This window comes from Chionomys nivalis, chromosome 23 (assembly GCF_950005125.1).
Source record: "Chionomys nivalis chromosome 23, mChiNiv1.1, whole genome shotgun sequence".
NCBI lineage: Eukaryota > Metazoa > Chordata > Mammalia > Rodentia > Cricetidae > Chionomys > Chionomys nivalis.
Genome location: NC_080108.1, coordinates 34,373,340 through 34,390,330, shown reverse-complemented (window position 1 = coordinate 34,390,330; position 16,991 = coordinate 34,373,340). Strand labels below are relative to the sequence as shown.

At 42.5% G+C, this 16,991-nt stretch overlaps 1 protein-coding gene and 1 pseudogene across 1 annotated transcript in view; both read right to left on the bottom strand.

Annotated features, from left to right (window-relative positions):
* Window positions 1-8,477, bottom strand: part of Zdhhc13 (zinc finger DHHC-type palmitoyltransferase 13) — a 41,761-nt gene extending 33,284 nt beyond the window's left edge. Inside the window, exons 1-2 of the mRNA XM_057756139.1 lie at window positions 8,351-8,477; window positions 165-310 (exon numbers count right to left, since the gene is read on the bottom strand). Coding sequence (XP_057612122.1) covers window positions 165-310; window positions 8,351-8,377 — 173 coding nt within the window. The 5' untranslated portion in view covers window positions 8,378-8,477. The remainder of the gene's footprint in view (window positions 1-164; window positions 311-8,350) is intronic.
* A 5,801-nt stretch (window positions 8,478-14,278) lies between these two features.
* Window positions 14,279-14,577, bottom strand: LOC130865518 (10 kDa heat shock protein, mitochondrial-like; annotated as a pseudogene).
* Window positions 14,578-16,991: the final 2,414 nt, after the last annotated feature.

The following is a 16,991-nucleotide window of genomic DNA, read 5'->3' as shown; positions in this document are numbered from 1 at the left end:
GTGTACTGCACTAAGTACTCTGATGCTGAAATGGCAGATACACTGGTGCTGGCACTGAGCTGTAGGATACAGTAAGGAAGGGCCCATCAAGTACCATCAACTGCACACACATGATCAGAACTGAACAGGCTGTACAGATAAAACAGAGCATCTAGTAGACTCACTGTGTAGCCTTGACAATGTCACAGTTACTGGAGTCCTCTATAAGAGGAAGAATTTCTTTTGCCTTTGCAAGTTCTTGGTTTTCGTGTGCACAGACGTTGTGTCGACCAAATCCCGGAAGGTGGGAGCCATGGCTGTGATTCCTGCACTGAAGAGTAAGAGGAATTGACAAAGCATGTGAAAGAATCAATGTCATAATTCAATTATGTAGCCAAACATTCAACTATCAATACCTGTGCTTTAATCTCTTATAGGAGTATGTTGGAAAAGATTTTATCTTAGATACTTACTATTGGAAAAACCCACATTATAAATGTTGTCAGTGAACAGGTTATCAGAAAAGGCACGGATGTGCCTTGGTAGTTGTAGCAATAGAAGGTCATGGCTACTGCCACTGTAGGGACATTATGAGGATCTTATTTTCAGAGTTGTGGGCATACCCTAAAAATATTCTCCCCACTTCCTCAAGAATCAAGATCTTGTGTTTTCCCCCTGTTTTGAAAATGGAAACACCCTGTGGCAAGGAACATGGCAAAGGTGGTGGGACAATGCCTTCTATGACAATGTTGATATGAGTGTCTTAGCAGAGGCTCCTTCCTAACGGTTTTGCAAAAGCAGGCTGCTATGAAACAAAAGGGATGGCAAGAGGCCCAAGTGGCAAGGCTGGGGGGTAGCTTCTAGAACTGAAAGTGTCCCCGGTGACAGACATCAAGAAAATGAAAGCGATCATCAAGCATCCACAAAGAGCTGACTTGCTTTACTAACCACACGAGCTTGAGAAAGAACTCTTTAAGTTCCATAAGGGAACACAGCTCCACCATGACACCAGCTTGTGACACCCTGAATAAAGGATCCAGCTAAGCTGTATCTGGACCTCTGACAAGCAGAAACATTGAGCTAATAAACACTTTAAGCCATACAGGTGTGGTCATTTGTTGTACAGCAACAGAGAGCCAGTACGGAAGTGACCCCGGAGTTCAGGGAAGAAGTCCCATCAGCCAGGCCCAAGCTCAGGCCCAGTAATTCCAGTTCCAAGGGATCTGACCGATCCTTCACAGAGACATACATGCAAGCAAAACACCAGTGGATAAGTCATTAACAATTATGAAAATAGAAAATCTCTCACAGGAATGACTAGCTGCTTGGATTTTAGTTGATTACAGGTGTAGTCAAGCTAACAATCAAGATTGGGCTACAAGCTAGGTGGTGGTGGCACACTTGACAACTGTCAACAACTTTATTAAAATATCAAATGCCCAAGCATCAAGGTAGAGATTGGAAATGGGTTAAAATCAAATGAGGCTCACTTAGTCACTTTAATGCCCCTAAAGCAAAGATCTAATTTTATTTGAGAGAAGGACTCTTAACAGCTGAAGATTCTAGACACTTCTCAACATTTCTTAATGCTTCTTAATAACAAAGATATTATTTGTATATATTCTAAAATTTAAAATAAGATTCTAAAATTTAACTCTGATGATGGTAAGACTGTACAGCATTCATTAGTAAGATAACCAATCAAATCAATCTCTTAAACTGTTCAAACTCTCAAGTAGAAATAAAGTATTCAATGTCAATAGTGCATTATTGCCTATGCTAAGAATTGACATTAAAGGCCAAAATCAAAAACACTGATGACAACTTATGCTGGAGAGGTTATGGAGTAAAGGGAACACTCCTGCATTACTAGACAGAGTGCAAGCTGGTACAGCCCCTTTGGATGTCAGTGTGGCGATTTCTCAGAAAATTAGGAAACAACCTTCCTCAAGACCCAGTAATACCACTTTTGGGTAAATATCCAAAGGTGCTCAGTCATGCCACAAGGACATGTGTTCAACTATGTTCATAGCAGCATTGTTTCTTATAGCCAGAACCTGGAAACAACCTAAATGCCTCTCGACTGAAGAATCGATAAGGAAAATGTGGTACATTTACACAATGGAGTACTAGACAGCAGAAAAAAATGACATCTTGAAATCTGTAGGCAAATGGATGGATCTAGAAAACATCATATTGAGTGAGGTAACCCAGACCCAGAAAGACAATTATCATATGTACTCACCCGTAAGTGGTTTTTAAACATAAAACAAAGACAACCAGCCCACAAATCACAATCCCAGAGAACCTAGACAACAATGAGGACCTTAAGAGAGACATACATGGATCTAATCTAGGTGAGAAGTAGAAAAAGACAAGATCTCCTGAACAAATTGAGAGCATGGGGACCATGGGAGAGGGCTGAAAGGGAGGGGAGAGGAAGGGAGTGGAGCAGAGAAAAATGCATAGCCCAATAAAATCAATTAAAAAAAAAGAAAAAGAAAGAAATGGCATTGAAAGCAGACTGAGGGCTATATGTCAGGGACAGAGTGCTTACCTAACGCGTATGAGGCCCCAGGATCACTGCTCAAACACTGAGGCAACAGGAGAGTAGAGGGTAAATTCCTGAATTATTATTAAGCAAACTAAGAGGTAAATCTACAAGTTACAGATGATTTATAAAAATCAGCAGTGCTTACACCTTTCATATAGTTTCCTTGGTTATTAGTTATTACAATTATATTACCTTGAAATATTTTAGAGTTTTCTTCCTGAAACTGTCAGAGCTGTATGAAGAAGTCTATTAGTGCATTTTCTGATCCTCCTCTATCACCTGGAAAGTGCGAGAACTGTAGGAATGTATTCCTTGCCTGGCCTGGACTGCTTCTTTTATACAGTGTACAGAGTAAGTATTAAATGAACTACACAAAACTATCACCAAAGTCCTAACACCACACTGCCCGCACTCCATTAACACTGGCTCCAATACACACTATTCCCACCCCGAAGAAAGCTTCCTCATATTAGAAATAATTGCTTTTGCTTTTCCTTACAGTGCCATCCCTTATATACGCAACCCTAAAATTAGTTTTTTACTCATTTAATCTGGTGTGGAATCATATTAATATGTAACCTTTGTTTTGCTTAATATTAGACTTAAAAGTTGATCTATGCAGCTACAATTAGTTCATTCCTACTGAAGTAAAATGATACAGTAACATACCACCACCAACTCAATTAAGTGGCCACTTGGATCTTCCAAGTTTGGGGTTACTGCATACAATACTACTGTGCACTTTCTTTTGTATGTCTCTGGGTATCCATGCATGAATAATTCTTAACAATATGCAGTCTGAAGTGTAACTCTTTGGCATTAAAGGCACACTAAGCCCATCTTTAGAATGGCTACATCAGTTAAGGTTCTCAGAGCAGGGCCTGGAACTTTCATGTTCTTGTTCTCACAAACTGCTGGTGTCATCAGACTCTGCTGCTGCTTTATATATTTCTATCTTGTTTTCTTAGATGACAGGACTTATGTATCTGAGTACAAGTTCTTTCCTTAGCTATTTATAAAATAAAGCAGGGCCTTCTACTTTTGTGCACAATGCAATAACCAGAATTAGATCTCATCACTGGTTGTCCTGCTATTTTAAAGAAGGCCTACAAAACCAGAGAAAATACCAGAAATAAACTATTCAACTAGGAACAATAGGAAGGTATGAATATGATCGGCAATAAATCAGAGTTTAAGAACAAAAGTTTGTTTTGTAAAGAGAGGAAGAGAGAGAATAAAACTGTATGGATTTAGATATGGGTAGAAAAGTGGGGAGGATCTGAGAGGATCTTCGGTAAGGGAAACCATGATCAGGACAGTGTATGAAAAAGACATTTTTCAATAAAAAAGAATGGAAGGAAGGGATGTGGGTGAACCTTACCATAAACCTAAAAATTTCAGAATTACCACTAGCCTCACGGGCTGAACACAGACCAAAACAAAATAGTAAACTTACTTAATACATTGAGGTTGTTGGTGATTGTTTAAACAACTCTGGAACAACATTGTGTTGCAATGTTAAAGGGCCTGCTAGAGCCTCAAGGCCTCTCTTTATAAATGAGGAGTCAGAAGTAATAGATGAAATAGGCTGGGGTAGCTCAAGCTGAGAACAAATTTCAAGAGAGAAATAATCTGAGTAGGGAAGAAAGTGTGTGTGTCGGGGTGGAAGCTTAAGATTTGAGATACTTAAAATTTCTCAATGCTTCCTAAACACAAAAAGACATTGTTTGCATATATTCTAAATTAAAACAAATAAAAAGAATGTACTCTATATAGGTGTGTACAGGGTGAACTCTACAAGGCTACAAAAAGGCTGTCTATGCAAAGCTCAATTTAAACATCTGTGTATTTACACAGAGGTACACAAACTTTAAGCATAGAGGAAGGCAGTGGTTATAAGAAGATATGACAAAGCAAGTGTCAGCAGTATTTTGAGGAGTAAAGAAGAGTTCATAATATTATAAAGCTAATTCATTAAGAAGATATAACAACACTGAATGTGTATTGAATTCTAATGTTTCACTTCATGAAGCAAACAGAACTGAAATTACACTTCTTTCATTGACTGTCGTATGAGTGAACACAAAATAACACAGGATAGAGAAACAAAACAAAAACCTGGGGATCAGAGAGACTTTAAAAAAGCACTATCCAATGCATCAACTTGGCCAATTGTTAGCACAACAGATACATAGTATATTTCACAGAGGTCTTAATGTGCATATCCCTAATGGTGAATGAGGCTGAGCATTATTTCATGTGCTCATCTGTCTTCTGCGTATCTTCAATGAAGTTTCTGTTCACATCTTTGCCACCCTCCCTTTTTAGATACAGGGTCCCACTACATACAGTTTGGCTCTAACTTGTGGTGATCCCCCTGCTTTAGCTTCCTAAGAACTAGGATTTCAGGCATGTGCTAACATGATTAGCTTCCATTTTCCATTTGTGCTATTTGTTTCTTACTGTTAGTTTTAAGAGTTCTTGACTTTAAACAATCCAGATATAGTACTGGAGATATGTGACTTGCAAATATTTTCCCTAGAATCATTAAGGGGTAAGTTTTACATTTTCATGTCCAGTTTTTCAACTTGCTATTTCACAGATGAATGTTTATTTTGTGCTCAGTTCTAGGAACTACTCTTGAAATCACAATTCTTCTGGCAACTGAAGAATGTTCTAACACCCATGCTGCCAGAAGATTCTTTTCTTGCTTCTTGAGTGAACTGAATTGCTTATTGAGCTGTCTACCCAGAAGCCCTCTTCCAAGGCTCAAGTCTACACCAGGGGTAAACCAGAAGCAAAAAATATAAATTATCTTGTGGGGTGGTAGAATCTGACTTTTGGTCATTTAAATCTGCTTTCTACCATTAACTTTTCCAGAGTTCTGAAGATGTAGAAGAGAAAGGTGTGTTTTCCACCCTTTCATTTTACCCAGAACCATAATGATCTTTTTAATAGGTCTGTTTGGCTCTCTGCTAAAAAAAAAAAAAAAAAAAAAAAAAAAAAAAAAAAATCAAACACAGAGTCATACATAGCCAAAAGGAACATGTACTTAGCTACAGACTTAGCTACAGTAAAATGAAAGTAAGAGCCTTTTAAGATTCTTTGTCTATCCGTAATTATAATCTATTTAACTGGACGAAAGCTAGAAAATCTCTGGCTCTAAGCAGTCTATGATTTTGATTTATTAGGATTCCACTCCGCAAATGACTCAAGGTACCAGGATAACATGTTTTGTTTCTTGTTTTTATAAGATACATGGGTTGTTGGGGAGAAATGGAAAGAAAGGAATAACAAGAAAGATGTAATTAGCTGAATACTTTTTCACGGGAAAGAAAGGGGCTGAAATAGGAACATTATATAAGAGGCATACAGGTAAATCTGTGGCAATCTTTATAATATAGGCTCCCAATTTTTCTTATTTTCAAGATCAAGAGTTGAAGGTCTATGCCACTTTTTCTTGACGTTAAGCTCTATGAACTGCTTCACTAATAAAATATTGCAGAAATGATACTGTGCCAGTTTGCAAGTCTATGCCTTAGAAACTGGTACCTTCCTCTTTCTGTCTCTTTTAAGACACACTTCTTTTAGAGTCCAGCTACCATACTGTGTAGACCAGGTCACATGCCACACAGAAGTGTCTGTTGAGAGTCAGCATTAACTGCCAGATCTGTGAGTGAAGACACTCCTGGATACCAGCCCCAGCTAGCAATTCACCCCTAGCTTGTGAGTCTTTCCAGCTGAGGCTCTAGACACAATGGAACAGAAAGACAAATACCTGAGCAGTGTTCTCAAACTTCTGATACACAGATCCATGAGTTAACAAAGGCCGTTCTTCATACCATTATGCTTCTGAGTGGTTTGTTACACCACAGTACATAATTAGAGCATCTTTAAGCTACAGGGGAATCATCATGCAATCAAACTATTCTAAAAACAGCAAGTACTCTTGACGTTATAATAGACTTTAAGAGAAAACCATGATCTGGAAAACTCTGGTGAGGGTCATTATCCTCACTAATTAATAAAATGGGATAGGGAGGTATGACAGAAAACCATTCAAATTTGTCACAATATTAACAGAATTATCAGAGTTAAGTTTCTAACTTCACTAGTGGTTGAACAATACCAGTGTTAGACTCTCATTTCTATGCTTGACACAAAGTAATGAAAGCATCTGATACAACTCACTGCCCTCATAGCACTTATTTCTGTCAGAGGGGAAAGAGAGCATCCTCAGGATCAGCGACTCTATTGCATGGTATTAAATGCTGGGTGAAATATGAAACCAGGAAGGAGGGCAGGGAGTGCTGTTGCTAGTGATGACAATGGAAAGGCTTACAGTTTTAGTAAGAGGGATGAAAAATGCTACATGGAGGTGAGATTTGTCTGAAGACATTATAGAGATGGAGAAATAAGCCACAGCAATGCACAGGAATAGGCAGAGGCAACAAATAAAAAGCCTGGAGCCCAGTGTAGCTGGGAGTTTAGCGAACAAACAAATCTAAAATATGAAGTCTTAAATGTAACCGAGAACCAGACTGGGTAGAAAAAAATTTGGCAAAGACCTATCAGCACTAAGAAGCAAATTCAATAAAAGGGATGTTTTTGTTTGTTTTGTGCATGAAGTGCAGAGCCGAGCTTCTGGAGCACATTCAAAACACGTTTGCTAAATGAATGGAATCTTGGTGGCGGCAGCTGCTCTTGTAGGTGTAAGTTCACTTTCTTGAGTCTCAGTTCTCACATTTAAAATTAGAAATAATTACTCTTTCCTAGCTCACAAGTGGGTAGTGAGGACCAGGAATGGGGAATTTCTACAAAGTCTAAGCTCTTCACAATATAATTGAAGAAAGTACCAGAAGCAATTATTACTAACAACAATCTCTCTTGCCAACTCCAACCTCTAAAATCATCCTCCCCCTTCTGAAGTCACAGGCCTTGGGCAGGGTCATTTTCCCTTCAGCACGCAGGAGTAAACTTTTAGCGCTTACGGGCTTTTATTATAGAGTGACGGCAATTAAGAAACGATGGCTACTCTTGCCAACTTTGGAGTCTGAGGAAAATAATAAGGCAATTTTATGTAGAGTCTACACCCTTTTATAAAATCCAGTCTCCCTGCACAGCATTTTTTTCTTTTAAAAATGCAAGCATTCCCAATAAAAACAATTCAGCATGTTATTTTCTACCCAAACCTACACCAAACTGGTTGAAGAAGAAAAAAAAGAGAGATGTGAAGGACGCTCTTGGACTGAATAAGCCTGGAGATATTCAGTGGCATCTACTGAATGCCAGTTATTAGTTTTTAGAGGTCACAATCCAAAGGGACAAATTCTTAGTTCTCTCGGCTTTGACAGCTTCCCCCGTGGCCCCTGGGGCTGACCTAGCTTGGGAAGTCCTTTGGGATTTTGTACACCGCACCAAGGAGCTCTCTTCCTCCTGCGCCCACAGCCTCAAAGCTTCCCTTCCAAGGAGTAGGAAGGATGTGGGTGGGAACGAGAGCTAGGACAGCACAGGGTGGAGGGAAGGCGGCAGCCTAGGCTGAAAACTACTCATCAGAATCTCTCAGAGTGCGGGCCGAGGTCTCAGGCTGCCGGCGCCGCCCGAGGTGTGTCACCTGAAACCCTCCAGGTCCCAGTCGACCCAGGGGCCGGTGCGTGACGCCCTGCAGCCGAAGGGAAGCGGCAGGCGCGGCCGCCCTCGCTTCGCGGCCACAGCAGAGGACAAGCAGCATCGGGCCCCGCCACCCTCGCGGAGCCACCTCACCTGGCCACCGCTCGGGTCCCCACCGCCGTCCCCGCCCGGCCATGCCGCGCTCACCTGCGAGCCCAGCCCGGGGCCCTCCATCACGCCCGGCGCCCGCCCCGCAGCAGCTCCTACGCAGAGTGGGGGCCGCGGCTCACCCGCCAGCACGCCTCGGCCGCCTCACGCTCACTTCCGGATCGCGCCCCGCCCCCGTAGCTGCGCGCGTCCCCGCGCTGCCAATCCGCGACGCCGAACCAATCCCCGCCCTCTCTCGCACGGAGGCGGGGCTTTCTCATCTCTAGGGAACGGCCGGTCCTGCCCCGCCCTCCGCCCCGCCTCCGCTATGCTAGTTCCCTCAGCCCCACCCTTGGCAAACTTCAGGTTCCCTTTCTGGAGGCCCTACGGGTTTCTGTTCAGGCTATTATTTCAATGTCCACGAGTGGGCTAGCCCAAACCTAGATGTCCTTGTGGAAATCTCTACCTCACCTCAGTCTCCCCAACTGTGAAATGGAGTCAAGAACAACTTCATCTAAGCGTTTGGAGGATGAACTGAGGAAAATTATGCATAGTCCTTCAGCTGAGGTTTGGCGAATGAAGTGCATTCTGTCTCATGGACAGGCTCACGGATATTAAAATATCTGCTGCTCTTCAGCCATGTGCTCTAAGGGAGGCACTTCTACCATCACGGCCTATTTCCTCATGGCTCAGTGGGCAAAGGCGCTTACCAACAAGTCCCACAACCCAAGTGTGGTCCCCGGGTGCGTTTCCCTTTCATGGCAAAAAGGGAAAAGTCTCAAAGTTGTCCTCTAATCTACACACGCACGAACGCACACATGCACGCAGAGAAGCTCTCTTACCAGCATCCCCACAAATTATTAAATGCAACAGAATAAGTTGTTGTTTTATAGCAGAAGATATATGAATTCCACAGGGAAGGTGCAGATAAACTGGACAAGTCTCACCCTGCCGCTTTTGGGGGACTGCAGGGAGGAGCTAGCGTGTAAGGCTTACAAAGATTGATGGGTTATGAAACAAGAAAACTCTTGGATCCTACCAGCGGGGAGCTCTCCTTCCTCAGCATTCAGAAAACAATAGGGCTTTCCTGGGCTGACACTCAACACAGTGCTTTGTAATAATTCCTCAACGTGTCTCCTGCTAAGTCAGCTGACTTAGATCCTTAGAAGCTAGTTCAGAATCCTATAAAGCATGAAATAAGTGTCTGGAAATAAAGTGCTGGGTTTACCCAGGAGAAAAGTATTACTTTGAAACAGTAAGATTGAGAGTGTATTGTTGTTATTGTCAGTGGCCCTACTTATTGGGCATACCCACAAAACCTACACCCAGTGAAGATAGGAAGCATATTGTATTTGGCTTGGAACTCCCACTGCACAGAACATCACTGAGACTTAGAAAATATTTACCATAATTACAATGAGTAGATGGGTGGATGTACGAATGTGTCATCAACTTTTAAGACGGCATGCAGAACAAACTGAATGACATAGAGAAGGAAGGGCCAGGGACTTCCTTCAGAGCTGGGAGGACGAAGCGTGGGGAGGGTTCCAAAGAGGAGAGAACCTTTTGGTGTGGTCCTTCCCACTCATTACCTAATCAGGCAATGATTTATTTATTGATTGGTTGCTTAGTGTGTTGGCAACTGTGCCAGTGTTCTGCATATATTATCTCTAATCCATGAATTGCTTCTGACTGATTCCATTAATTCCAAGTCATTTGGCTAGTGAGTGGAAGAAAGAGGATTCAATCCCATTTCTTTTATTAGTTGGTGCTATGGCCCATGTTGTTTGGTTCTTTCATCTTTAAGGAGTTAACAAGGTGCTATTGAACTTGAGGGAGCCTTGGAATCTTCTATCCCATGCTTTTGTTTTGATGACCTACAATACTGGAAGAGTCTGTACCGAATACATTTTAACGCCCCATTCTTAGCCAGGCTCCTGATTCCACTCTGCCATTAGCTTCAACGGCCCCCCTCCCCCAACAAGCTACTTCAGGTCTTAAGCATATTTGTGTCTAGTTCCTCTATGGCAGTGAGCCCAGGGATGCTGCTGAGTGCTGTCACTGTCTCTCACCTTTGAAATGACCACAGTAGACATGGCTCAGTAGAAAAGCTTAAATGTGTGTGTGTGCTCCCGAAACTGCTTTGGTACATTCTAGACTTGTCAATGGACTGCTTATTATAATTGCCATGCTCTTCCTCAGGAATGGGACTGGGAGAGCATTGAATGGGACCATCTGGGTGCTGTTGTATAAAGGGGAAAGGATAGAGATCCAGCAAGCCTGGCTTCTAGTTTACACTTGCTGTGTGTATTAGATTCCCAGGGTTGCCATAGAAAAAGACAGTACTGACTGAGTGGCTAAAGTGCCAGGGAATTATTGTCATATAGATCTGAAGTCTAGAGCCTAAGGTCGAGGTCTTAGCAAACTTGGCTTCTTCTGAGACTGGTCTTGTTAGCTTGGAGATGGTCATGTTTTCCACGTGCCTTCATGTGATTGCCTTTGCATGTATTGTATCCTAATTCACTCTTCTTGTATGGACAGGAGTCAAATTGAATTAGAGCCCACCCTGACCATAGTTTTTTATTCTTATGTAAAAGAAACTATATAGACAAATACAGTTCCGTTTTGAAGCACTGGAGTTTAAGATTTCAGTATATGGAGGGACAGAGGCATGGCATTCTTCTGCCCACAACCCCGTGTGATTCTGAACAAACCATTTCCCCTTTCTGTTAAGTGTCCTCGTATGGAAGTTGCCTGGAAGCTGAGGTTTTTATGGTTCCTCTTAGTTTTGACCGTGTAACTTTCCTGAGCAGGAGTATACATTTTCTCTCTCTAACACCCTTATGTAGGTAGCACTATCCTCACCCTACAAGCACGTGTTAACTTTCTCCTACCTACCAGATATTGCTCAGCATTGGGAAAGAACATTTGAGCAAGAAAAAGACCCACTCTCTTGATCCCCATGGCTTACTGTCTAGCACAAAGAGAAAGACTCTATAACCAACTCACCAGATTCCCCTCTTATAGTTGGTGTGGTTGTTGAGTAGATCATTACCTTTCTTCATGACCATGGGCTGTTGGTGACCATCCATATTTTCCCCCACCTCTATCATGCTTTGTACATCTGACAAGCGTTGAAAGATAACAAGAAGTGTTCAAACATACAAACAAACGATCACATGTAAAAAGTGATCTGTAAGGATGACATCAAAGGTGGCTCAAATCCACAAATCGTATTAAGTGCTGATTTCACAATGTTGAGAAACTATTTGAATTGAGAATTCATATTAGGATTTTGTACTAGCTGATGATTTTGTGTGCCAACCTGACAAGCCAGTGTCAATTAGTGATCAGTGGGGGAAGATCCAGTCAATAGTGGGTGGTGCCAACCCGGGACAAGTGGTCCTGGTTCTATAAAAATGTAGGCAAAGCAAACCAGTAAGAAACACTCTTTCATGGCCTCTGCATCAGCTCCTACCTCCAGGCTTCTGCCATGCTTGAGTTTCTGTCCTGACTTTCTTTGGTGATGAACAGCAATGTGGAAGTGTAAGCCAAACAAACCGTTCCCTCCCCAATTTGCTTTTTGGTCATGGTGGCCTTTTTTTTTTTTTTTTTTTTTTTTTTTTGTCACAGCAGACAGCAAACATTAAGAGATCTGTCTTAGAGATCCTGGAATCCTAATACTTCTATCACAGCATCCATGGAACATTATGGCTACATTGCGTTCACATTTAGAACATCTATCTTCCCTGAATGGTCCAAGAATAAGAATATATAGATTCCAAAAATAAGAATGTAGAAATAAAAAAATATAAAGTTCTAAGCCTAGGAGAATGAGAACAGACTCTCAGCAGCTTTCTCAGCAGTTTAAGGATTAACTATTAACAGTGGGTTACTCGGCTTTACAACCATAGCTCTATTTACAAGGCCGAAGCCTCTCTCTACAAACTGAGAGCCTAACACCCCCTGGCCATCCTTGATTAACAACAGATATGAGCTTAGTTAAGTTTTAGGAGACAGGGTTACACATTTTCCCTGCTATGTGAGACTGGGAGCATCAAAGGGGAGAGCACAGAGCTTCAGTAAGCACTACCTGGAAGTACCAAGGAAGACAATAGATTAAGTACAAACACTAGTTTAACTGAAAAACTCTGCTAATGGAGATTGTAAAGAAAGGCAATCTGTATCTGAGTTTTACCTCGAGATTGTAAAACATCCTTTGCTCAGACCTAATGCCTGCTGCCCCTAGTATAAAAAGGTGGGAGGAGGAAGGAAGACTTGATTGGGGGAGGGGGAGGGAATGGGAGGTGGTGGCGGGGAAGAGGCAGAAATCTTTAATAATTAAATTAATTAATTAATAAAAAAATAAAAAAAATAAAAATCTATATCTGTAAAAATAAATAAATAAATAAATACAACCAATAAAAAAAAAAAAAAACCAGCCTTTGCCATAGTCTTGCCACATCCATCTCTGGCTGTAGTCTCAGCTAGCTGATACGCTTTTTGTGCCCCATGGAGAGTTTTTTAAATTTTTATTTTTTTTCCTGGAATCTGTTTCTAGAATAAAGTTTGCTTCTGGTTTATTAGACTTTGGTAGTCTGTCCCATTTTTGCACGACCCCCCTGAACCTAACATGAGCAGTTTCGTGAGCACAGGACCTGAGTTGTCTCAATACAAACTTATTCCCAACATACATCACAGTACAGGGCCCATGGGAGCTGCTCAACCTTCAGCTGTTGAGTGCAAAATCAGATAGCTGTCATTTTCATTTATATCTCTGGCAGCTAGCACAATTACCAAGTACTCAAAAGCATTGATCTACATTAAAGAACCCTCTGTACAGTTTGCAAACTACTTGACTGCCACTTAGGTTTAGGTTCCAACAAGACTGAGGAACAGGCAGAGCAGGGATCAGCTCGCCTCCCCCCCCCATAGACTTAGAGTTGTTATGTGCCTCAGAAGGATAATCAGTTATCTAAGAGCATCAAGCAAGATAATATCAAAAAGCTAAGGCCAAAAAATACTGTGGAGGTCCAAAAATGTGAGCCTTTTCCACCTTGTCTGAGGGTCAGAGTTTGAGGTTGCTCAAAATTGTTGACAACAACCAGGGCTATACATCCTGACCCAGGATGTGGCTGCTTTGTTCTTCTGACTTTAAAATGGGCCATACAGGTAGAGCCACGCCACCCTGACAAATGGTCAGGCTGTGCGAGATACTTCTGCTCCTTTTTTGAAAAAGGATGTTTGACTTTGGGAGTGGCTGTCTTCAGGATTTAGTCTAGGGTGGGTTCACTGCCTCAACAACAGAATGCCAATGACTTAATATCTCAAAGTATTGAAGTAACTGTTCCAATTGTCCTTTGTAGCATGTTCAAGCAGTCTTTTCTCTTCTCCCCTGTCGTATTGGGGTATAAAAGTATATGGAAAATTAAACGCAGTGGATTTCAGTAGTCACTGGAACTCCCTCTAGATAGTATCCTGTGTTTTCTGTTTTATTATTTTCATTCATGTCTTCGTCCTCTTTACAGTTTTTCCGATCCCCATGCCCCTACCCTGATAAGTGGTATTTCTGTCAGAGCTGGTCTCCGACAGAATACCCAATGGCTTGAGCAGCACAGTTTCCCGCTTTTGGCTTTGGCAGCACAATCGCTGGGGAGAATTAAATTCAGAATCCAGGAATTAGCTCCAAGTTCAGAGCCTTTCAGAACTTTATCCAGGTGCTTTAAGCGACATTCTCAAGCTCCTAGTTACTCTGGAGAATGAAGGTGAGACATGGGATATAGAACCTACTCTTTGCTTCATTCTAGAAAAGCCCTGCAACTCTGGGTTTCTTTTTTTTTTTTTCTGACAGTAAACTGCAGACGACGATGTCACCAGTGCAGGTATCATCAGTTTATTATAAAAGGAGGCACGGAAATTAATTACATGATGAAGAGCTCAGAACTTCGGCGGAATGGGCAGCTTCACGTGACATTATTTTAACAGTAATCAGTCCACGTACTTTCTAAGAATGTCACCGTCTCTAAATAAGAAATAATCCTTGTCGTCTAGAACGACTTTGGTGCCTCCAAACTCTGGGAGAACTTTGTCTCCCACCTTCACCCTGACGGGTTGAATCTCTCCGCCCTTTCGCGCCTGATCCCACGGCCACTACCGTTGCTTGCAGTACTTTCCCTTGCGACTTTTCTGGAAGCATGATGCCACCTTTGGTCACCGTTTCAGTGACTCCTTTCAACCAAGACTCTGTCAAAGAGCGAGAGAAACTTTCGGAATGCCTGTCTAGCCATGACTTGCGCGCCGCCTGCCTCCGCCGCTCGGTCTCTCAACTCTGGGTTTCTGTGTTCTAATTTGTAAGGTGGGAATACCAATAGTACCCACTTCACAGAGGATAAAATGAAGACAGTGTACTTTCTCTTAGAACATGGGGAACAGCTCTGACTTTGTAGCATCTCATAAGGCCATGACATATTGCTTGCTCATCCCTGAATCTACTATGTATCTTTATTCAGACTCTTCAAAGAGAGAAGCGACATTGTAGTTATTTATTCAAGGGCTTCTGAGTTCTTCAGTTACTTATTCATCTTGTCTACACAGCTGTGCTGGGGTATCTTGTTTCTGCTAGGATCTCCCAGGGCTTTAGGTCGGAACAATTTCCAGGAAAGGGAACCTACAGCATAAGAAATTCCAAGTCCTAAAAAGTCACCCCCCACTCATATCTAAACACATTCAGGATCATTTATCAATGTTCTAGGGCCACCAGAGAAAAATAATACAACAGGTGACTTTAAAGAACATATAATCATTTCCTCATAGTTTTATAGGCTAGAAGCCCTAAACTAAAATGTGAAGAGGTCTGTGGTCTCCTGAAGCTCTCGGGCAGGAGCCCCCTTGACCCTTCCTCATGTCTGGTGGTCACTAGCAATCCTTGTACACTGTGTCTGTAGGTGTATCCTTTCAATTGCTGCTTCTTCCATGCCATTTACCCATGGTTCCTGTCTCTGCACTGTTCTTCCCTTCTGGCAAGGGCAGGGGTCACTGGTGTAAATTCCACCTTTACCCAATGTGAACTCATCCTTATTTGATTATTTCTATAAAACCCCATTTTCAAATATAGTCATAGTCACAGGTGCCAGGACTTAAGCCTTGAACACCTGTGTTTGGAGGGCACAATTCAACCCACATCAGAAAGTGAGGGGAGGAAGTGAGATCTCACCCAATTCATATCCATCTGAGAGGTTCTAAAATAGCATCATGTTTGATGACGGAGTAGAAAGAAATGAGTAAGAAGTCAGACTGAGATAAGAAGTGCTTTCTAGAGACAGAGGCCGAGAGAATGAGATCATGAGGGGCTCTGGATACCTGAGAGACAGTAAAGGCCACTGGGATCCTGATGGTGGGGGTAGGAGGGGGAGGAAACAAAAATGTTAGGAAATTGGGAGAAAATGGATTCTTAACCAAGTATATACTATATGAGTCACAAGAATCCAGAGTAAATATCTCACCCTGTGCAGGAGAATGGAAAAATAGTAAGTACTCAGGGAAGAGAGCAAAATGGAGAAGGGAAGAATGAGTGAGACAGGGAGAGGGAAAGAAAGATTGAAAGGGAGGAAGAGTTAGCTGGGGCCTGGATGGCCATTGCCTCTGCCCCATAGCTCGGCACTCTGGCAATGGGTTTATCTCACTGTATTGTGTTTGTCACTGCCTCCAACGCGTGGCTGGGAAAGCCTAGGTCTCATAAATGCTTGCTGGGTGAAGAGGATAAAACTGATCAGGAACTCTATCCTAAAGACGTGGTTGAAGAGGCACAGTGGGCAAAGAGAAGGTAGAAGTTAACCCAGAACTCCCAATTCAGATAGTCACATGACTCACTTTCAAATTCTGCATAGGTCCATGCCTCCTCAGGGCTGAGTCAGGAGAAGAATAGTCCACCTTCCCCTTTCTTCAGGGAGCTGCAGACTTCTGGTGGAAGCCCACTGTACAGGTGCCAGAACCAGTCACATGAAGAACTCAAATGTCTGGAAGTGTCATGCAACAGAACCATGAAGAGGTCACACAACTAGTGTGTCCCCAGGGTAGAACAGAAAGGTTGTGTCACAGGTTTACTTGAATGGAGGGTACTAGAGGCCAGTCTTCAAGCTGTGATCAGAGCTGGGCTACCTCACAGAACCACAGAGTGCCTTTTCCTAGGCCAGTTTCCTCCTCAATTGGAGATGCAGCAATTGAGCCTGGTGATGGAGCTGTGTGCGGCAGGTGTGGGCAGGAACACAGGGCAAGATTCCCCATATCCTTTAAGTCTACACAGCCATCACTGGCACACAGTCTCAGACAAGATAGTCAGTCTCTAGTCTTAGTTTCCTGTCCTGTAAAATGGATCTGTGGACACAGCACATCGGGGCACATGTTGGAATGTGGTACCGTGGGAAATCTGCCTGTGTTGCTCATCTTAAGGGACAGACAAAAATAAAAAATAAAAAGGATTATCCACTACAAGGCCAAGATGATCTCAGCCCCAAACACCTGTGGAGAACTATGGGAGATTGTCCTCTGTGAAGGACAAGCTGGAGTCCTGCTTCTAAAAAAGGGAAGCCCTTCCGTGATGCTACTCTGTGCAGAACCTGGGGCCAGGTACCCATGAACAAGGCAGAGGGAGACAGAAGCAAGTGCCCACACGACACCCCCTGAAGTCTGGGCATTCTCCCCT